General features: G+C 37.6%; 1 protein-coding gene across 1 annotated transcript in view; it reads left to right on the top strand.

Moving 5' to 3' along the window:
- Positions 1–369: 369 nt before the first annotated feature.
- The window catches only part of LOC126886902 (arginine-hydroxylase NDUFAF5, mitochondrial), a 55567-nt gene continuing 35314 nt past the window's right edge, over positions 370–20622 (top strand). The window contains exons 1-2 of the mRNA XM_050654039.1: positions 370–751; positions 7408–7559. Coding sequence (XP_050509996.1) covers positions 466–751; positions 7408–7559 — 438 coding nt within the window. The 5' untranslated portion in view covers positions 370–465. The remainder of the gene's footprint in view (positions 752–7407; positions 7560–20622) is intronic.

The following is a 20622-nucleotide window of genomic DNA, read 5'->3' as shown; positions in this document are numbered from 1 at the left end:
AACCTAATAACCGGTTTTTACTTTAAAAAGAAAAAACCGGTTATAACCGGGACAAAAGAACAAAAGGTAAAACGGGTTATTACGAAGTAAAAAACCGGTTTTAAGTTAAAACCGGTAGGTTTTTTCCATCCCTATGTCCCACAGTCCCACATCACTGGTCCCGAACTAATATTGATGACGCACTGATGTGGCCTCTTAATCCATTCCGGAGTAAGTAAAAAAAATTCCGAAAGTAAAAAAGGACTACTATCGGACTACCTTCCGCGTTGCCAATTTTCTCATTTCACGGCTTGTAGCTGTGATTCTGTAAAAAATAATTTGTAGGCTTCCTAAAACAAGTCAAAATTGACATTTTGTTTTGACGGTTTAGAAGACCTAACCTCGTTTATTAGTGACAAAATATTTTCATTTTTAATTATGCAAGAATAATTTATAATGATTTGATTCCCTTTCATAAAAATTAAAATGAATAGCATTAGATGTTTTTTATTTAGTAAACAATTTTTTTCTATTACAAATCAGAGTAAAGTATTTATAAATTATAAGAACCTTTCCACAAGTTCTACCTTTCATAAAATCGAAACAGGTTTTGTTCATATTTTTGATCGAAAAACAAAAAGTCTTCAGAGAAAAAGAGCTGCCATAGCTGACGATGTAAATGTGTATAATTACCTTAAGGATGAAATTGGTTACAGGCTTGCAGATAGACTTTTTGATATCAAAAGAAAGTTTAAGTTAGCAGCAGATATAGGTAAGAGATTGACAAATTTAAATCTATTATGTATACAATACAATTGCGTATGATATACGTCAGCAATATTTTATTGCTCTTATTTGTACGTTACCTACTTAGTGACTTATTAAAATAGTCCGCAAAGCGAGGTAAGCAGAAGGTAGCACTTGTGTTCTTTTGCCATTAACAGGTTAAGAGGCTACAGTAGCAATCAACAGGTAGCAACACGCGTTCCAAGATTGCTGCTCTAATTTTGAATATTTTGAGATATTTGGCACACATATTCGTAATATAATAAAGAATGGCGGTACAGAGCCTAATTTCAGAAATATGTTAGTACATGGAAATTACTCTATAACTAAATATAATATTGAAAAAAGGAGCCTGTACCGCCATTAAGAAGAAAAAAAAAAACTTTCTTCAAATAAACTTTTTTATCCCATGCCTACATTTTGTGTAATCTTGGAACTACTAAAATTTTTTATTTCTAACAAGAAATTGAACATATTATAACTAAATAACTAATTAGGCAACATAGAGAAATTATCACTGTCATTTTGACAAACCTGCGTCAGATTTTCTCTAATCTGTTCTGTCATCTGTATCGATATCTGTTCAGTGCAGTAGTGTGTTAATTTAAGAATTGTCAATTCTTTTTTGTTGTTTCATAGGAAAGTAGTGTTTATTGATAGTTAATTTATTATATATTTGTTGTTGTTGTATAAGTTGTTGGCCTCTTTGAAAGAATAGATTGTTGTTAATTGTGAGTTTTAGTTATATGTAGGTAGGTAAGTATATTTTACGTAAAAATATTTCGAATTCTAATGCGAGTATATATTTTAGGATTTTTTATTCTAAAAATGTTATCAATAGTTTAACAAAATGGAAAAAGTAAATCAAACTAAAAATAAAGTGAAACCTTCCAAGAAAAAGTCCATTAAAAACCGTGCCAAAATTATGCGAAAATCGAAATTTGTTTCGCTTCGCAACAAAAGATGATTATTTATTATTGTTTTATTATTAGATATTTCATGCAAATACCTTTCTAAATACCTATCTTAACATAAAATTTTCACCCATTTTGGTTTATTTTTATAAATACAGTAGAACTCCAATTATCCAGATTAATTGGGACCGGAACCGATTCAGATAATCAAAAATCCGGTTAATTTGATTTTTCTCAAAAAAGGCCTTTTCCGGGAAAGAAACGTAATTACAGCAAAACACAATGGAGAACATATACGGTATTTATTATGAAAAACAATACAGTATACACAATAATATGTAAATGACAAATTGTACATATAAATATATACCTCGTCCAATTTACTTACCGTTGCACGTCATCCGCGCCATAGCCTGTGACACGATACCAACACGAAATATCTAGGCGGTAGGTGTGTTCCCCTTTAGACTCATTTTGATTCTAAAAAAGAACACACCCACCGCCTAAATATTTCGTGTTGGTATCGTGTCACAGGCTATGGCGCGGATGACGTGCAACGGTAAGTAAATTGGACGAGGTATACGTAATATTGACACACAATACTGAATCACAGTAAAATGAATTATTTTTTGACAAACTTGATTTTTTCTTTTTCTCAATCTGATCCGGATAATTGGCGATCCGGATAATTGGAGTCCGGATAATTGGAGTTCCACTGTATCTATTTATTAATAATAAAATCGTTTTCTATTACTTCCATTGAGCGCAACTATGATATTGTCAAAATATTAATCCTAGATAATGTCAAAGATTACCACTGTTGCCAAAGTTTATGATACTGTCTCCCGAAGTTATATTTTGTTGCTACCTGTTGATCGCTACTGTTTACTCTTAATAAATAGATGTAAAAAATTTAAGATATTAAAACTGAAAATGCAATACTCAAAGGACCCCGCACGAAGGTCCCAGTGGATTTCGTTCATACTTTGGGAAAATACTCTGTGAAGCATCCTGATAAAAAGTTCTCATGGGCACAACTCAATCGTATGAAGGATTTTCAAGATATAGAGGCCCAAACTCGGAAAATTATAAGATTTACGGGGTATTCCAATTCCGTGAGTTACTGGTTATTTGGCAACATGTAGAAGTTTGGATCAAGGAAAAGTACTAGTAGTCTAGGATTTTTTCCTGGCTATCCAATGGCGACCTTTACTTTGACCTTGACCTTCAACGGATGTCATCTTCTATAGTTTCGAGGGTTTTAGGCATTAAATTGATATAAACAGATTACTCATGGGTTTTTGGGATCACAAAACACGAATATGCCATCAGAATTGCCCTCCGGATGACGTGGTGGCCAGGGCCACTGCAATGGATGCCATCTTCTAGAGTTTCCATGGTTTTCGGCATTTAATTGATACAAATGAAATACTGGAGGGTTTTTTGAGGTCGCTAAACACGAATATGCCACCAGAACCGACTCCCAGAGCACCTGGTCTCCAAGGTCAATGAAAGGGGCTCCTGGAGTTTCGAGGGTCTTTGGTACTACATTGATGCAAACGGATTACTCATAGGTTTTTGGAGTTAATAATATACTTTATTTGAAATAGGGAGTTGCTGAACACGAATACCCCATCAGAACAGACATCGGAGTACCTGGTGCCAAAGGCACGTCATGCTTTGGAGATTAGAGAGCTTTCGGTACTAAATTAATGGAAACTGATTACTCACAGGTTTTTGGGGCTGCTGAACGTGAATTAGATATCATATCCGATCCACGGAGCACCTGGTGCCTAAGGCAGGTCTTCTTCTGGAGTTTCGACAGGTTTTGGCATTAAATTGATGCAGATGGGTATTACTCATTAGTTTTTGGGGTCGCTAAACACAAATACGCCATCAGAACAAACACTGGGGTACCTGGTGCCTAAGGCACGTCATCTTCTAGGGTTCGAGAGTTTTCGGTACTAAATTGATGCAAGCGGACTACTCTTGTGTTTTTGGGGTTGCTGAACACGAATATGACTTAGATAAAAGACTCTGGAGTATCTAGTGGCCACGATGAATACCACTATCAAAATAGAATGTAGTAAACCAACATTAAAATAAATGAAGGAAAAACATTGTCAGATATAAATTGAGTTTATTTTTTTTATAAATAATTAAAACAATTGAATAGCACAACATAGTTATTTTAATAAAAATCTACAAATAGCAAAAAAACTGTTCATCAATTTATACGCTTTCTTTGAACAGCAACTCAAAAAACATCCGAGTACTCAGTGTGTACTAATCCGTTTGCATCAGTTTGGTACCAAAAACCCTCGAAACTCCAGAAGAGGACGTGCCATAGTGCATGTTCGGTAGTATGCATGTATGCATGTTCGGCAACCCCAAAAACCTAAGAGTAATCCATTTGATTCCTCCGAAACTCCAGAAGATAACCTGTCTTAGGCACCAGGTGCTCCTGTGTCTGTAACCCCAAAAACCTATAAATAATCCGTTTGCATTAATGTAGTACCAAAGATCCTCGAAACTCCAGGAGCCCCTTTCATTGACCTTGGAAATCAGGTGCTCCGTGAGTCGGTTCTGGTGGCATATTCGTGTATAGCGTCCTCAAAAAACCCTCCAGTAATTCATTTTCATCAGTTAAATGCCGAAAACCATCGAAACTCTAGAAGATGACGTCCCTTGCAGAGGCCCTGGCCACCACGTCATCCGGAGGTCAATACTGATATCATATTCGTGTTTAGCGATCCCAAAAACCCATGAGTAATCTGTTTATATCAATTTAATGCCGAAAATCCTCGAAACTCTAGAAGATGACGTCCGTTATTAAGGTCAAGGTCAAAGTAACAGTCGCCATTGGATTTATTATTAGTTTTACATCACTCCACTTTAACATTTATTTATGTAAGAAGAGAATATTCTCGAGAATGAGAATATTCTCGAGAATGAGTATATTCTCGAGAATATTCTGGGCGAGAATATTCTGGTTCTCGAGAATATTCTCTTGAGAGTTGCTGCGTCCTTAATCGTGCTAAGACGATACATAAAAAAGAAAAATGGAAAACGGAAAATGTGGATACGACTTTTCTAAGTACAGTCAAACCTGCCACATCCGGATCAATGATGCGACAGACCGATCCGGATATGAAAAAATCCGGATATCAAGACCACTACTTCTTTTATAGTCTCTGAAACGTTTTCTCCTTCATACATTCCAGTAATCAACGCCGTCAATAACTTTCGTCGATAGACACGTTTTATAGATTCTATAATACATTATTTCGCCATCTTTTAGTTCTTCTTTTAGTGCGTTGTCCAACAGCAGGACTGCCTTTCTCGGTAGATTTCGGTAGATCCGGACAGCGCAGAACCGTCCGGATATGGAGAGGTCCGGATATGGCAGGTTGTACTGTAAACGTGAAAAAATGAGGAAATTAACTATAGAAATAATGCTGAGCAATTATTTGTTTAAGAATTTTACAAGAACGTCAAAAAGTGATTTCGAACTATTAATAAATATGATAGGGCCAAGAATAGAGAAGAAAGATCAAACATGAGAAAAGCAATACCAATCTCAACAAGATTAGCAATCGTTCTTCAGTTTTTGGCGACTGGTTACTTCTACACTAAAAGTTTAAAGCAAGAATCATATTATCATGCCCGCACCGTTCCGGCACGTATTGCTGAAAAATATTGATTTTAATGGTTTTAAATATGAACAATTCATACTTTCCGGAGCGTATAGTATCAGACAACTCTTTGTAAAATCAGGTTTTTTGGAGACTACGCTACGTACCGGAAGGGTGCGGGCATGATAATATGATTCTTGCTTTAGTTTAATGTATTTATTCAGGGTGCACTACTCTTCCATTTGTCTCATAGTTCCAGAAGTACCTATGCCAAGTTCCACAACTCTAGACGTATTGTGATTTCATTTAACCACGTATTCATCTTTTCTTTGTACATTTTGACAAAACCAAATTAAATTTCAACAGAGTACAGGAAATAAAGAGGAAATATAGAGCAACATGCAAAATTTTCCACAACAGTTCGACTTTATCGGCAACGCATCAGCCACTAACTGTAATAGTGTTCAAATACCAGCAAGATTTCGGCCATACGGCGATATTTTAATTAGATGGATGTAATGTTGCCAGCAACATACCAAATAGGTATATATTTTCGGCAACAAAGTGCATCAGAAACTAGCACGTCTAAATGCCAGTTTAGACGTAGACTAATCCATGACTGAGCTGGCGACTCGTGAAAAACAAAATCCCACAACTTCTCATCAGTACAATGAAATGCACAATGTAGATGACCAGGATCAGCTAATGATAGAAATAGATTCTGAATATGACGCCTCATCTTTTTCTGATTAGATCACCACATCCATTACTTGCATTATTTGCTGTTAAGAAGAAACTTCATTTTTTTTTTATCAAATAAATTTTGTGTTCTCTGTTGTTTTTGTATTTTGTTTATATAAAGAACACTGTTGTTTAGTTTCATAATTTCATGATTTTAATACCCTATTTAATCTTTAACAATATCCCTAAGCGCGTCATAGGGTTCTTTCTCAGAAAATTCTCCATATCGAGAATATTCTCAAGAATATTCTCCGATTTTTCATTCTCAAGAATTTTCCAACACTAGTAATCAATAAGACAGTTTTTGTGTATGTTCTGTTTTTAGTAATGTTTGGAAATTTTTCTCTCTCCTAGCTACAACCCAAGTTGAGCCCTGGCCTCCCCCAGCATTGCCTCAAAGTATCTCTGTCCCTGGCTGCTCTCCTCCAGTTATCCACCCACAATATATCTCTTTAGTATCGGGTCTCTTTAGTATCGGTTCTCTTTAGTATCGGTTCTCTTTAGTATCAGTTCACTTTAGTATCTTTATTGATGAAAGTAAGAATGTTTGGCGTTACCCATAATTACCAACTGGTTCTGTTTTGCTAGTTTCATCGTGGAGGGGCACCCCGGTCGCCCCACCCGCGGGAGGGTTGCGCCGGACGGTCGCTTCACCGACCGGTCTGGCGCCAAACCTATGAAATGCACGCGAAAAGGACCATAAGGGAGTTAAGAGTAAGGTCGGCGCGTCAGATATGCACGCTAAGTGCGGTTCCAGACCCGTCGGCTGGAGGAAGAGGGGGTGAGTTTAGTCGATAGGTGGCCTCGACACGCGGTGAAGCGTGGCGGACTGAATCCGACACACCTGGGACACCTTCCCAGACTGTCTTTTGAAGATTCTCATTTCGCAAAAAAAAGTATCAGTTCTCACTTCATCTATCCACCTCTTCCTTGGCCTCTGTACTGGCCGACATCCCACCATAGTACCACTATGCATTATACTAGGTGTTCTGTTGGTATCTTTCTGTTGGTATTGAATATCCAGTCTTATAAGGTGACCTGTCCAGCGCAATCTTTGTATTTTACATAATTTGCTGTAGAAGGTTCTTTGTAACATTGTTATAACTCGTGGTTGAACCTTATTCTGCATATACCATTGTTGCAAATGGGTCCCAATATCCTTAATACCCGTTTGAAATTATGACTAGTAAATATTAAAGAATATTTTTGTGACATATCTAATATAGTAGGCTGCCAGAACCAATATCTCATTTTTTTTAACGACATATAAAACAAAATAATTATTTTCTTTAAGTTTTACTGTACCTAATAAATGTTCTACTGGGTAATATTATTATTGATAATCATTTTAGGATGTAGCCGTGGTTATGTATCTAGACATATCTCCCCAGATTCTGTAGAAGAACTGATACTATGTGACATTAGTGAATCAAATTTGAATGCTGCAGTTGTACAAGATGGCATAAAAACTACAAAACAAATTCTGGATGAGGAACACATTGAGGTATTATATAATATATACAGTTAATATACATCACTCACTTTTTCTGTTATTAAGTATTAAATCTATATTAAGTAATATTAAGTATTAAATCTGTAGTGATATAGCAACAGTTAATATGTCAATTTTGTCTAATATTTTTAGCCACATTTTAATGTTTATAAGACATGATATACACAAAAAAAATTCAAAATTATTCTGTCTCACCTACTCTCTATTTCATCATTCACTCTATTTACTCTATCTACCGCTGCTCTGAAGAGTTCTATAAAACAGCATTTAAACCAACAAATTCTTCAACCATGACAGTCTTTTTATTCCTATACTTCTTCTGCCTCTTATCTTTCCCTGTGTTATCAGTCTTAGCATTTTATATCGCTGTCCCCTCATTACGTGTCCCAGATATTGTAACTTTCTTATTTTTATTGTGTTTATTATTTCGTGTTCTTTGCCCATTTCTCGCAATACTTCCGTTTTCGTTTTCTTTTCTGTCTATGCTATTCTAAGCAGCATTTTGTAACACGACATTTTAGATGACTGTAGCTTATTTATGTGTTCTTGCTTCAATGTTCAGTTTTCAAGTCCATATTGCAGTGTCAACAGTATTGTAGTATAACATGTAGCATCTCAAAGCTCTTACTCTCATTTATATAAGGTCTTTGTTGTAGAGAATTATTTTCATTTTTACAAACGCATTTTTTGCTATTTCTATCTGGGCCCTTATTTCTGTTCTTTAATCATTATTGGCTGGCATTCAGGTTCCTAGGTACATATTTGTATTTATAAACCCGTTCTATCGGCACATTTCCCAAATATATGCTTGTTTGTATATTTGTTTTCTTAGTTATTGTTATGTATTTGGTCTGTTTACACTCATTTTTAGTCCATATTCTTCACAGAAGCCGATTGTTTTGTTTAGTAGTACTATTCGTTGCAAGATATTTCGGATTTAGGTAATCAGATTTATCATTTAGTAAAGTACCTTTAAACTTTGGATATAATTTAAAATTGAACCTAATTTAACGAAAGACTAAGGATGACTATTCGTTACAGCATTTAAGGGAGTACAGACATTTTGTGCTTGATATCGGCCCAGTCTCTTAATCTGGGGAATTCAATCCGAATTATCTTGTAACGGATAATAATTGAACTTGTTCACCGGAGCTTGCCATAATCACAGTGTCATCTGCATATCTTATGATGTTAATAGATCTTCCGGTAATTATTATTCTTTCACTTTGAGATAGTAATGCTTCCTAAAAAATGGCTTCACTATATACATTAAATAGTAATGGAGATATAACCCTGCCTAACACCTCTCCTGATTTCAATTTTTTTACTGGGTTCGTTATCTATTACAATTTGTGCTCTTTAATTCCAGTAAAGGTTTGTTATTATTCGTAAGTCCCTTTTGTCTATGTTTTTTGTCTTTAGAATTTGGACAAGTTTTTCATGTTACATCAAAATTAATGTAACAAACATGCACATCCACATTCATATCCATAGCTATCACATTAATAGCAAATAACGTCTCTTTGTTACCTAGTCCATTTCTGAACCCAAAGTGACTATCATCTATTCCTTGTAGTTTTTTTATTTAAATGCCATATATTATTTTCAAGAATAATTTGAGAACATGACTTACTAATGATATTGTTCTGTATTCTCTGCAATCTTTAGCGTTTGTATTTTTAGGAATAGCATAAAAGGTGAAGAGTAACCATTGTTTCGGTATGTGTCCTGTTTTGTACACTGTGTTAAACAAGTCTACTATAATGTCCAAGGTTTCATCATTTATTCATTTTAAGCTTTCTACTGGGATTTGGTCTGGACCTACTGCTTTACCATTTTTGCTGTTTTTTAGTGCCGTTTTTTTTTTTTTTTTTTTTTTTTTTCCGAGGTGGGAATCTTCTTAAGACCGTCTGGGAAGGTGTCCCAGGTGTGTCGGATTCGGCCCGCCCTCTCTGTATCACGAGCCGCCTACCGACTAAACCCACCTCCTCTTTCTCCAGCCGACGGGTCTGGAACCGCTCTTAGCGAGCATATCTGACCCGTCGACCTTACTCATAGCTCCCCTCCGGCACTTCTAGCGTGCATTCCATGGATTGGTTGGCCGCTCGGCCGCCCCCCGCGCACGCTCCGCACCAGACAGGCCGGTGAAGCGACCGCCTAGCTCAACCCGTGCGCGGGTAGGTCGACCGGGGTGTCCCCAGCCCAGGATGGAACGAACCAGAGAATGTCAGTTGGCAGTTACGAGCAACTCCAGTCATTCATACTTTCATCTATCCACGCTGTCTCATCCACCCATTCATACTTTCTTTCATTTAACCCCAAACATTCCTTACTTTCATCTATGCACACTTACTCGTCCACCCATTCATTCTGACATTTAGATGGGACAGTCTGTGTAGGTTGGATGTAAAAGGTCCTTCCCCACTGATTGTCCCAAAACGATACAAAACATGGTATAACATACAAAGAAAGAACTAGAGTAAAAGGAGATGAAAAGAGAAAGTGGAGATAGAATTAGAGAAGAGAGAAGAAAGAGAAAAGAAGAATAGGAAAGAAGCAAAAGAGAAAAGAAAAAGTAAAGATAGAGAACATAAACAGGAAATAGAAAGATAAAATTGATCAAAAGACGATTACTTGTATAGATAAAATTAAGTAAATAAATAAATAAACTACAATAAAATAAATAAATAAATAAATAAATAAAACCATGTAAGAATAAAAATAGACAGTCAGTGTGGTTTGGATGTAAAGGGTCCTCCCCCCTCTGACTGCCCGCCACGACACAAACACATTTTTTAAATAAATAAATATAGTGGTCATCCCGTCTGCAGACGCCTCTCCTTCTCTTCCTTGTGTTTCATTGTCTTGGTGACAAAAGCAATGACCAGGTCGAAGTCTCTCTTGCCATTGATAGCTTTATCAATTAGCTCGTGAGGCTCGCCTAGAGGGGATCCCAGACCCAGCTGCAGCTCGGCACGCCCCGCATGGTACGCAGGGCACACGAACACGACATGCCGCGCGTCATCAACCACCCCACACTCGGGACACAGATCGTCAGCGGTCTTCCCTATACGGTGGGTATATTTTCTGAACGATCCATGCCCCGTCAAAAACTGTGTGAAGTAGTAGTTGACGCGCCGATGCCGACACCCGCACCACCTCACCACATCCGGGATCAAGGATCTCGTCCAGACCGCCTTCTCGACTTCGGCTGCCCATTCCCTCTGCCACAACTCTATACTTCTCTTTCTTTCTAATGGTCCTGAACCTATTGCCCCGTTGGTACATTCGGACTCTCTCTCCAGCCAGGATGTGCACCGGCACAGAACCAGCCACCACCTGTAACGCAATGGTTGATACAGTTCTGTACGCGCTGCACACCCTGATCAGAGGTTTCCTTTGTGCCCTGAGAAGCATGTCTTTATATTTTTTCATCCGGAGGACCTCGTACCATACCGGGGCCCCGTATAATACTATCGATAGAATGGATTGTAACATAACTGTTCTTTTCTGTGATCCTGGGCCCCCTATGTTTGGCATTAACTTGTTTAGTACCGAGGTCCTTTTTTCAGCCTTTCGACATGCTTCCTGAACGTGTTGTCCGAATGCTAGTCTATCGTCTAACGTGATGCCTAAGTATTTCACGGTCTTTTGGGGTCTTATTTCGGAGCCATTGTACTCGAATATTATGTTGTTTCTGTATCTCGGTCCCCTCAAGATTATCGCTTCAGTTTTCTCTACTGCAAGTTTTAAATCGTTTTCTTCTATCCATTCCGCGGTTCTCTTTATTGCTTGGTTTACTTTTTCTATTATGCCCCAATCGCCTTCGACTAGTAAGGCCAGGTCGTCCGCGTATGCAATCGCTTTTACTCCTCTCTCTTTGTTTATTTCTAGTACCCCGTTATATAATATATTCCATAGTGAGGGTCCCAGGACTGACCCCTGGGGTAGTCCCGCGGTCATTTTCATCTTCTTTTTCTTTGATATGCATACGGTTCTTTCAGATAGGTAGTCCTTTATTATGTTGGACAAATATTCCGGAGCTCCACATTCGACTATTCTGTCTACAATGAGGCCCCAGTTTGCTGAGTTAAAAGCGTTTTTTATGTCCAACAGAACAAGGACTACCCACCTTTTCTTGCTTGCCTTTGCCGAGTCCTTTATCCAGGTTGCGGCATCTACTGTCGATCTGCCTTTCCGGAATCCGTACTGTTGATTAGATAACGCTCTCTCATCTTCCAACATGACTTCCAGTCTCTTCTTGATAAGTCTTTCGTAGAACTTACCAAGGCAGTCCAGGAGGCATATTGGCCGATAAGAGGCTGCCGAATCGGGGGGCTTCCCAGGCTTCAGGAGTAGAACTAAGTTCGCTTCCTTTAAGTCCCTGGGAAACTCTTGCTTCTGCAGTAGGTCATTACATATTCTTCTGATCAAACCTGGTTTCTCTGTTGCTATTATCTTGATTGCCTCTGGAGGCAGCCCGTCGGGGCCGGGAGCTTTCCCCGTCTTCATCTCCTGACCAGCGGTTTTAATTTCATCTTCCGTGAACTCCTCTACCATTGTTGGAAAAATCTTAACAAAGTTTTGGACTGTCTTCGTGGGGAAGAGGAGTTCAGCTGATTCCATCCGCTGGTCCTCGTCAAGTTTATATGGAGCCATTATTTTCAAGGACTTCATGGTAATTTTATATGCGTCGCCCCATATATCCTCATCTAAAGCTTTAATCAGGGCCTGCCACTTTTCTTTTTTACTTTGTTTTATTGTTTTGTTTAATTTTTTCTTCTGTTCTTTGTATATTTCATTGAGCTCGAGGTTGCCCTGGCTTCTCGTGTAATTCCTTCGAGCTCTGAGGCATTTCTCCCGTAGATCTTCAATTTCATCCGTCCACCAGTAGGGAGTTTTTTGGTTGTTTTTCCTTTTCACGGTGGCCAACTTTACTGCGCTCTCGAGTACTCCTCTCAGTTGGCCAAGGTCAGAAATCTCTTCCTCATTTATTTTTCTGACCTCCGATAGGTACGTATTTGTGTTAAAATATGTTTTAGTGTGTCCTATCGGCCGCCTTATTCCCCCTTTAACCTTTATTTCATATTTGATGTATCGGTGGTAGGTAAATAACTGATCGTCGAGAACATCCCAATCGTGGACTCTTCTTGATAGCCCCTCGCTTGCAATAGTAACGTCAATATGTGTTTGACTGGCCCCCCTTACGAACGTAGGTTTATTATTATTTAGAACTTGGAGGCCAGTCTGGGCTATCCACTCATTCCAGAGTTCCCCCTTTTTGTCGTTTATGGGGGAACCCCACAACCTAGATTTTGCATTGATGTCCCCGGCGATCATAATTTCTTTTTCGTTCGCGGCGGTACTCATTATCTCATCTACTATGTCTTTGTATCTAGGTAGAGGGATGTTCGGAGACACGTAACATGCCAGGAGGCTGAAGTCCCTAAGTCTGATGAGGACATGATTTTCCCCCCTGACAATGGCACGAACTCCCACATCCCCATTCCTAATGAGCACCGCCACGTTTTGCTGGCTATCTTGTACCCACCCACCGACCGATGTAATTTTCTTATTTGATTCGGGGACGATGAGCAGATCTATTTCTAGCTTGCAGGCTTTTGCGTGGACAAGATCGTGCGATCTGCGCGCTCTGCCCACGTTCACCTGCAGTATCCTTATACCAGGTTGATCCTTGAGGTCCGTTTAGGTTCAGTTCCCTGAGGTCTCCTCTGCAGCGGATTCGCATCCTATTATTAGGTTAAAATGTCTAAAAACTAAAGTGAATAAATAAACAGGTATAGATAAAATAAATAAATAAATAAAAGAAATAAAATGTATATAGATAAAATGTATATAAATAGAAATTTTCAATAAATAGTATATATAGATGAATAAATAAAATAAATAAAATTCAATAATTAAGTTAAATAAATAGAGTGTATAAATAAATTTTATTAAATTGAAATAGTGGTGAGCATAAGGTGTTTTCCGTGAAACTTTGTGAGAGGTGGCCTCCTGTTTCGCAGGTGGGCTGTATAGGGGTCCATTTCTGTTCTCCAGGAAACCATCTCTCACCTTCTTACTTTTATTTTTTTTCTTATGCACCCTTTGGGGGTTCCCTTTCCCTTCCCCTACCGTACACCCACGCCCGATAGGCTGGGCATTGCATGCGGTCCATGCGATGACCTTCTTCATTACAAGTGAGACAGAATGCAGTGTTACCACACTGCACTGCCGTATGCCCTGTTTTCATACAGTTGTAGCAACACGCTACCCTGCTCTCCCCTTTACATTCAAATGTGCTATGCCCGTAATGGAGACATTTGTAGCACCTCATCGGGGTGTACCTCTCCATAATGGGACAGAACACCCAGCCTATCGCTATCGTAGTGTATCGTCTCAATTCCTCCGCTTTCGTAGGGCGCACGGCTATGGTTGCCACTTGTTCTCCGTGCTGGTTTGTTCGTAGCATTTTTATGTCTACCTCGTCCTGTGATATTCCGGTGTATGCTTGTATGGCTTCATGTAGGATTTTCTCCGTGACCCCTGGGTCCAGACCAGTTATTGTGAAATAATTCTCTTTGCGCCTTACTGCCATACTAATACCGGACATCTTCGTGTCCATCTCCCTTTTTAGCTTTTCTGCAGCTCCCCTTCCTTTAAGCTTCACGAGGATGTCCCCCCCTTCGGTTTTTTTAAGTCTATCCACCTTCACTCCTATTTTCCCTATATTTATTTTCGCATTCATCTCCTTTAAGACGTCTGTATATGACTTGCTCCCGGTTTTAATTAGGAGTGATTCCTCTTGCTCGTTTTTAACTTCTTTATCCATTTCTTTGCCTCGTATAATTATCTCCCACGTTATTTTTTCCCTCCTACCCACGAATTCCAGGGCTTTTCGTACCTTCTCTTTGTTTATTTCGTTATTAATTGCTACCCGTATTATTTCGGGCGGCTCCTTCCTCTCTTTAATTTGTTTTAGGGCCTTCTCCGCCACTTCATATATACCTTGGTCCTTAATTTTTGCGACATAGGTATACCATTCTCTCCTTACAGTTGCCATGGAGCTTCTGTTCCCATTTTCTATGTACTCTACGTTTCCCTCTTGACAACCCTCTATGATTTCATGCACTTCTTCTCTGATAGTGCGTATTACGCTTTCTATTCCACCCTCTTTTATTTCATTTTTTGTTACTATCAGGCATTCTTTCTTAGCTATTGTTTCTTGCAAGCCCCCTTGTTCCCATTTTGTTTTTTCGTAGACTGTTTCCTCCCACCTCTTTTCATATATTTGGTTGAAGTCATTTATGTCCCCCCCTTTGTTTAATACTTCAATTATCTTCTCAGTCTCCTTTCTTTGCTTTTCTCGCTCTATTTTTATTTTGCATTGTTCGCATCTAATGCTCTCCTCCTCCGCTTGTGTCTTCTTACTTTGGTTTAGGCCTGTTTTGTTCTGATTATATATTTCCCCAATCAGATTTCTAGCTATTATTTTGTGTTCCCCCTGTATGGGGCCTTTATTGTTTAATATTTCCAATACTTGTTTTAGCTTTCTCAGGATCCTTTCATTTTCTGTCTCCTCGGGGTATTCGGCGGTCTCTTCCCTCTTCTCTTTTTTGAATCTCTCATTTTCCTCTAGGCTATCCCCTTTTCTTTTTTTGGACTGTTGTATTGCTTCGTAATCCTCGTCGTCAAACAACAAGGCTTGAAGAATGCTATCTCCAGTTTTTTGCCAGTATGTCTCCGTTTGATCTTCTCTTTTATTTTCCTCTCCTTCCACTTCTATTGCTTCCGCCGAGGGTTCCCTCTCCTCTGCATCTCCTTCTTTCTCTTCCTCTTCTCTATTAGTTTCTTCTAGCATGTTGTCCAATAATGTCGAGTGTGTTATGGGACCCGACCTGTTTATTTTTGGTTGATTCTGATGCCTCTTTAACATTTCTTCCTCAAACTTCTTTCGCTCCTCTATTTCTTCCATTTTGCCGTCGTGCGACAGTTCTTCCCCATTCTCGTTTTTGTTAGTCTTAGCTTCGTCCTCTTTCTTTTGCCTGTAGTCGTCCTCTTTTTTTTCCTGTTCCTTTGGTTTTTTTAATGGTTCCATACAAATCCCACGAGTTGGGACGTACTATACGTCAGACGCGGCAGTGCGCCCTTACCGCGTTAAGGCTATGTTACTTCGGGAGGTCGCCAGGTATCCCGAAGGGCTGTTTTAATTTCCTCTTTTAATAACTTTAAAACCATATCACCTTCTACTTCTACTTCCATCTACTCTGTTCTATTGTCTTTGAACAATTAATTTATGTATTCTGTCCATCTTTAATTTTTCGTTAGTACTCAACACAGTATCCCCGGTTTTCTTTTTCACAAATGAGGTGTCACATGATGTACTTTCCCATTTAAAAAAATTAAAGTTGTGCCTGTCATCTGAAGAGGGATCGCGTAAAGTTCGAAACAGGGATGCTATAATATACTATGATTATTTTAAAAATCAACCTGTCCGAGCGTTTTGCTTACGTTCTAAAAATAAATAAGTTAATAAGGGGGTAACACTTATTCCAGCGTACTGTATAACAACATATTATACAATTTTGGCTACATTTTGTCAAAAATCTGGACATATCAATTATTGCTATACAACTACATAAATAACCTTAAATGCCAAAAATTAAAATGTAGTCAAAAATCTGGACATATCAATTATTGCCATACAACTACATAAATAATCTTAAATGCCAAAAATTAAAATGTACAAATAAAAAATTTAAAAATAACATCAAAATGGATTTATATTAAGTAATGTGCAGTGTTTGCATCGAGCGAGGAATTACTATTTATTATCTAACAACATTGTTATTCCAGAAATATACTAGGATTTTATATTTCAGTTTTGTACTACTTTGCTTTTCAACATATGACGCCATTGATATGTTTCATTTGCTGATAGACAGAAATTAATAATTTAACCATTGACAATGATTTAAATAACACTATTATTCGTGGAATAGGTTAGTCATCTTTGAGTTATTCTTCAGAATTATTCTATTAATCATCAGCTAAGAAGTGAGTGTCATCTAAAGCAGCATGTCTGTGTAAATCATTCTATACAGCAGATATTTAAAGAGGTGAAGTTGATAGACAATTGTGAACCTTTTTTTAACGCGCTACATCACGCATTTTGGGCCCCTTGTCGTACGACAGCAGTAGGTCTCACGCTTCCTTCTCCTACCACTACAAGCAATAGACTCGGTTCATTCTTATTATTATTATCCCGGTTATTTATAGCGTTCTTCGCCTTCCCGTTCCCAGTTTTCAACTTCGTCGGTCGTTCCATTCGCCAGGGTGAAGATTCCTTTCCGACATTGCCTTCTGAATTCCGCCTGCTTCGGCCTTCGCCTCTTCCTTTTTTCACTTGGCGTCCATTTTAAAATCTGTTTTGGCGGCCTGTCGTCGTCCATTCTTTCTACATGACCATACCAGATCAGTTGTCTCCTTTGAATTTCGTCTATGATAGTTGACTTGACTCCCATTATATTTCTGATTTGGTCATTCTGTATTCTTTCAAGTTTTGCTTTTCTAGCCGATCTTCTCCAGAAGTCCATTTCCAATGCAAGTAGGCCTCGTTCCAGTGATTTTGAGATGGAGTTAAAGATGAGATATTTTGTTTGATTAGATAGTTCTTTTGACCATAACATCGGGTTTAGGCATCCAATCACCCTTTTTCCTTTCACGATCCTTTGCTCGATCTCTTTTTGGATGCGCCCACTCTTGTTGATTGTTGTTCCTAGATATATATATTCCTCACAGTTCTTGATTGTTTTGTGTTCTTTACTATTAGATCTTCTACTTCATTCCCGATGCATAAGTATTGCGTTTTGTTTATATTTACAGAAAGGTCCCACTCTTCATATGTTTGAAATGACCGTCTCGTCATGAATTCTAAATCTTCCTTATCCGCTGGTACTACGGCTTGGTCGTTCGCAAAATGTGGTCCAACGTTTTCGACAAAGTATTTTAAGACACTTGGTTTTTTAATATATTATTCCCTATGCTTCCTCGAACACCTTACCGGTCATCTGGCTACTGAGACAGGTTGCGTTCATTACTACGCAGCGCACCTGTACAGGTAAATATATCGAATTTAAAATTATTTTAAGACGAAAAATTTTTTTGCCATTACTTTTTAAATATTATTAGAAATATGAATTATAATTGCCAGACATTTCTGTGGTGCTAAATACGCGCCAGACGCTATTTATTATAAGTAATAATAACAAAATTTAAATTATTTTAGTATGTCTGTAATTTTAATATTATATTAATTACAAGTATTTAAATGCAAAATTAATTTGCCAGACATTAACTCGGTTGCATTCATCAGCCAGATGGATTTAAAATCGTAAAAATGATATATATTTTCAGCAAAAGGATCGCTGGCTGTGTTAAAAATAAAACAAACAAAAGATACAGCTAAATATATTGAATTTAGAATTAGTTTAAGACGAAACATTTTTTTATCATTACTTTTTAATCATCATTAAAAACATGAATTATAATTGCCAGAAATTTCTGTGATTGCTAAATACGCGCCAGACGCTATTTATTATAAGTAATAATAACAAAATTTAAATCATTTTAGTATGTCTGTAATTTTAATATTAGGTATATTAATTACAAGTATTTAAATGCAAAATTAATTTTCAGACATTAACTCGGTTGCATTCATGAGTCAGATGGATTTAAAATCGTAAAAATGATATATATTTTCAGCAAAACGATCGCTGGCTGTGTTAAGAAATAAGACAAACAAGAGCAAACAAAAGTTATTACATTCTCGTTTTTCCCTTGCAGAACACACATTGTATTTTATTTGCCATTATATTGTATCACAATTATTTCACACTAAATAGAAACTCGACAAGAATCGTTAACACACTGTGAATTGTGACTGACCCATCTTAATATATGCGGACAACATGCACCCCCGAAATTGTCGTATCTTTTGTTTGTCTTATTTCTTAACCCAACCAGCGATCGTTTTGCTGAAAATACACATTATTTTTATAATTTTAAATCCATCTGGCTGGTGAATGCAACTGAATTAATGTCTGGCAAATTAATTTTGCATTTATTTATGTGTAAATAATATGATATTAAAATTACAGACATACTAAAATGATTTAATTTTTTCAATTATTATTTATAAAAAATAGCGTCTGGCTCGTATTTAGCAACCACAGAAATGTCTGGCAATTATAATTCATATTTCTAATAATGTTTAAAAAGTAATGGCAAAACAATTTTTCGTCTTAAAATACTTTTAAATTCGATATATTTACCTCTACAGGTGCGCTGCGCGTAATGAACGCAACCTGTTTCAGTAGCCAGATGGCCGGTAAGGTGTTCGAGGATGCATAGGGAATAATATATTAAAAAACCAAGTGTCTTAAAATTCTTGTTTTCCCGACGTTGCTAGCTCTTGGTCCACAATGTTGTATCGTCGTTAAGTTGAATTCCCATCCCTGAACAAGCTCTTCTCCAGTTTTTTAGTGCTTCATTTAAATAGATCTTAAATAATATTGGAGAAAGGCAGCATCCTTGTCGTAATCCTTTTGTTACTGGAAATTCTTCTCATAAGGTGTTATTTAGTTTTATTTTTGATGTTGCTTTATTGTATAATTGTTTGACTGCCGTGATGACCGTGCTATTTAAGGAAGATCGTTCAAGAGACTGCCACAGCTTTCTCACAGGAATCGTGTCATATGCTTTTGTGAGATCCACAAATAAAAGATGTATTTCCTGGCTTGTTGCAACTTTCTTTTCATTAAGTTATGTTAGGGTAAAGGTCATAAGAATTGCTAATTATGTCACATCTATGTCTTCGTGCTCAGATAGGAAGCCTCGCAGTCACATATTGCTTGGGTATTGTAGTGAAGTTCACAAGGTATAATCCACTCTATGTCTATGCTGGAATATGGATTGATTTTATATAAAAAAATTAGAATAGAAAAGGCTAGAGCGAATTTTAACAAAATGAGAAAAGTGCTCTGCATAAGAGATTTTAAGTTAGAGCTAAGAGTAAGGTTGGCTAGATGCTTCGTTTTTTCGACTTTATTTTACTGAATTGAAGCTTGGATCTTCAATGCGGCATCAATGAAAAAAACTGGAATCATTCGAGTTGTGGGTGTATAGAAGAATTCTGAAAATATCATGAACAGAATATGTCACAAAGAGGTTCTGAGAAAGATAAATAAAGAAATACCATAAAAGAAAAAAAAAAGAAAAAAAATAAAGAAATGGAAGTCTCAAATACAATCAAAACCAGAAAATTTGAATATCTCGGACATATTACACGTGGAGTGAGATACAACTTGCTCCAACTCATTATGCAGGGAAGGATTCAAGGAAAAAGAAGCATAGAGAGGCGCAGAATATCGTACCTGAGAGAATGGTACCGATGTACATCAAATGAACTTTTCAGAGCAGCCGTCTCCGAAGTCCGAATAGCTATGAGGATTGCCGACCTCCGACGCGGAGATGGCACTTAAAGAAGAAGAAGTATTGGGTACCTCCATGTCGATGCAGATGGATTTTGTCCCTGCTCCTACTCTCCGACTGCCCTAATGGAAGAGAACCTGGCACAGTTTTCTCTTGAAAATGGTGTTTCTTGCTACTTACAATCCGGTTTCTAGGAATTTGAGTTGGTAAATATAGAGAATACGGAATTTGTCACTAGGTGTGATGCAGTTACCATTACTACTATCTGTAGAACACCTACTAAGAAGGTATGAGGTATGTGGAGAGTTATATAGACGTAAATACCTAATCTCTCATTATTGCTAGCAAGTAGGGCGAACATAGTGAATGTGGAAGATGGTAAAATACATAACACTGCTCCAATAATATTGAGTGGTGAGAATCGAGGCCATCAATAAATAGAAAGAAAACATTTGCTAATAAGTGGAGTTAAGGTCCACTATCACAGATAGGTGAGTTAGGAACTAGGAAAGACAGGTGAAAAAAGAAAAGGTCAAACTTCTTTACACTTAAAAGTAAA

The sequence above is a fragment of the Diabrotica virgifera genome, chromosome 6, assembly GCF_917563875.1.
Source record: "Diabrotica virgifera virgifera chromosome 6, PGI_DIABVI_V3a".
NCBI classification, from domain to species: domain Eukaryota; kingdom Metazoa; phylum Arthropoda; class Insecta; order Coleoptera; family Chrysomelidae; genus Diabrotica; species Diabrotica virgifera.
The sequence above is the reverse complement of the archived record's forward strand: the minus strand, read 5'-3'. Positions and strand labels throughout refer to the sequence as shown.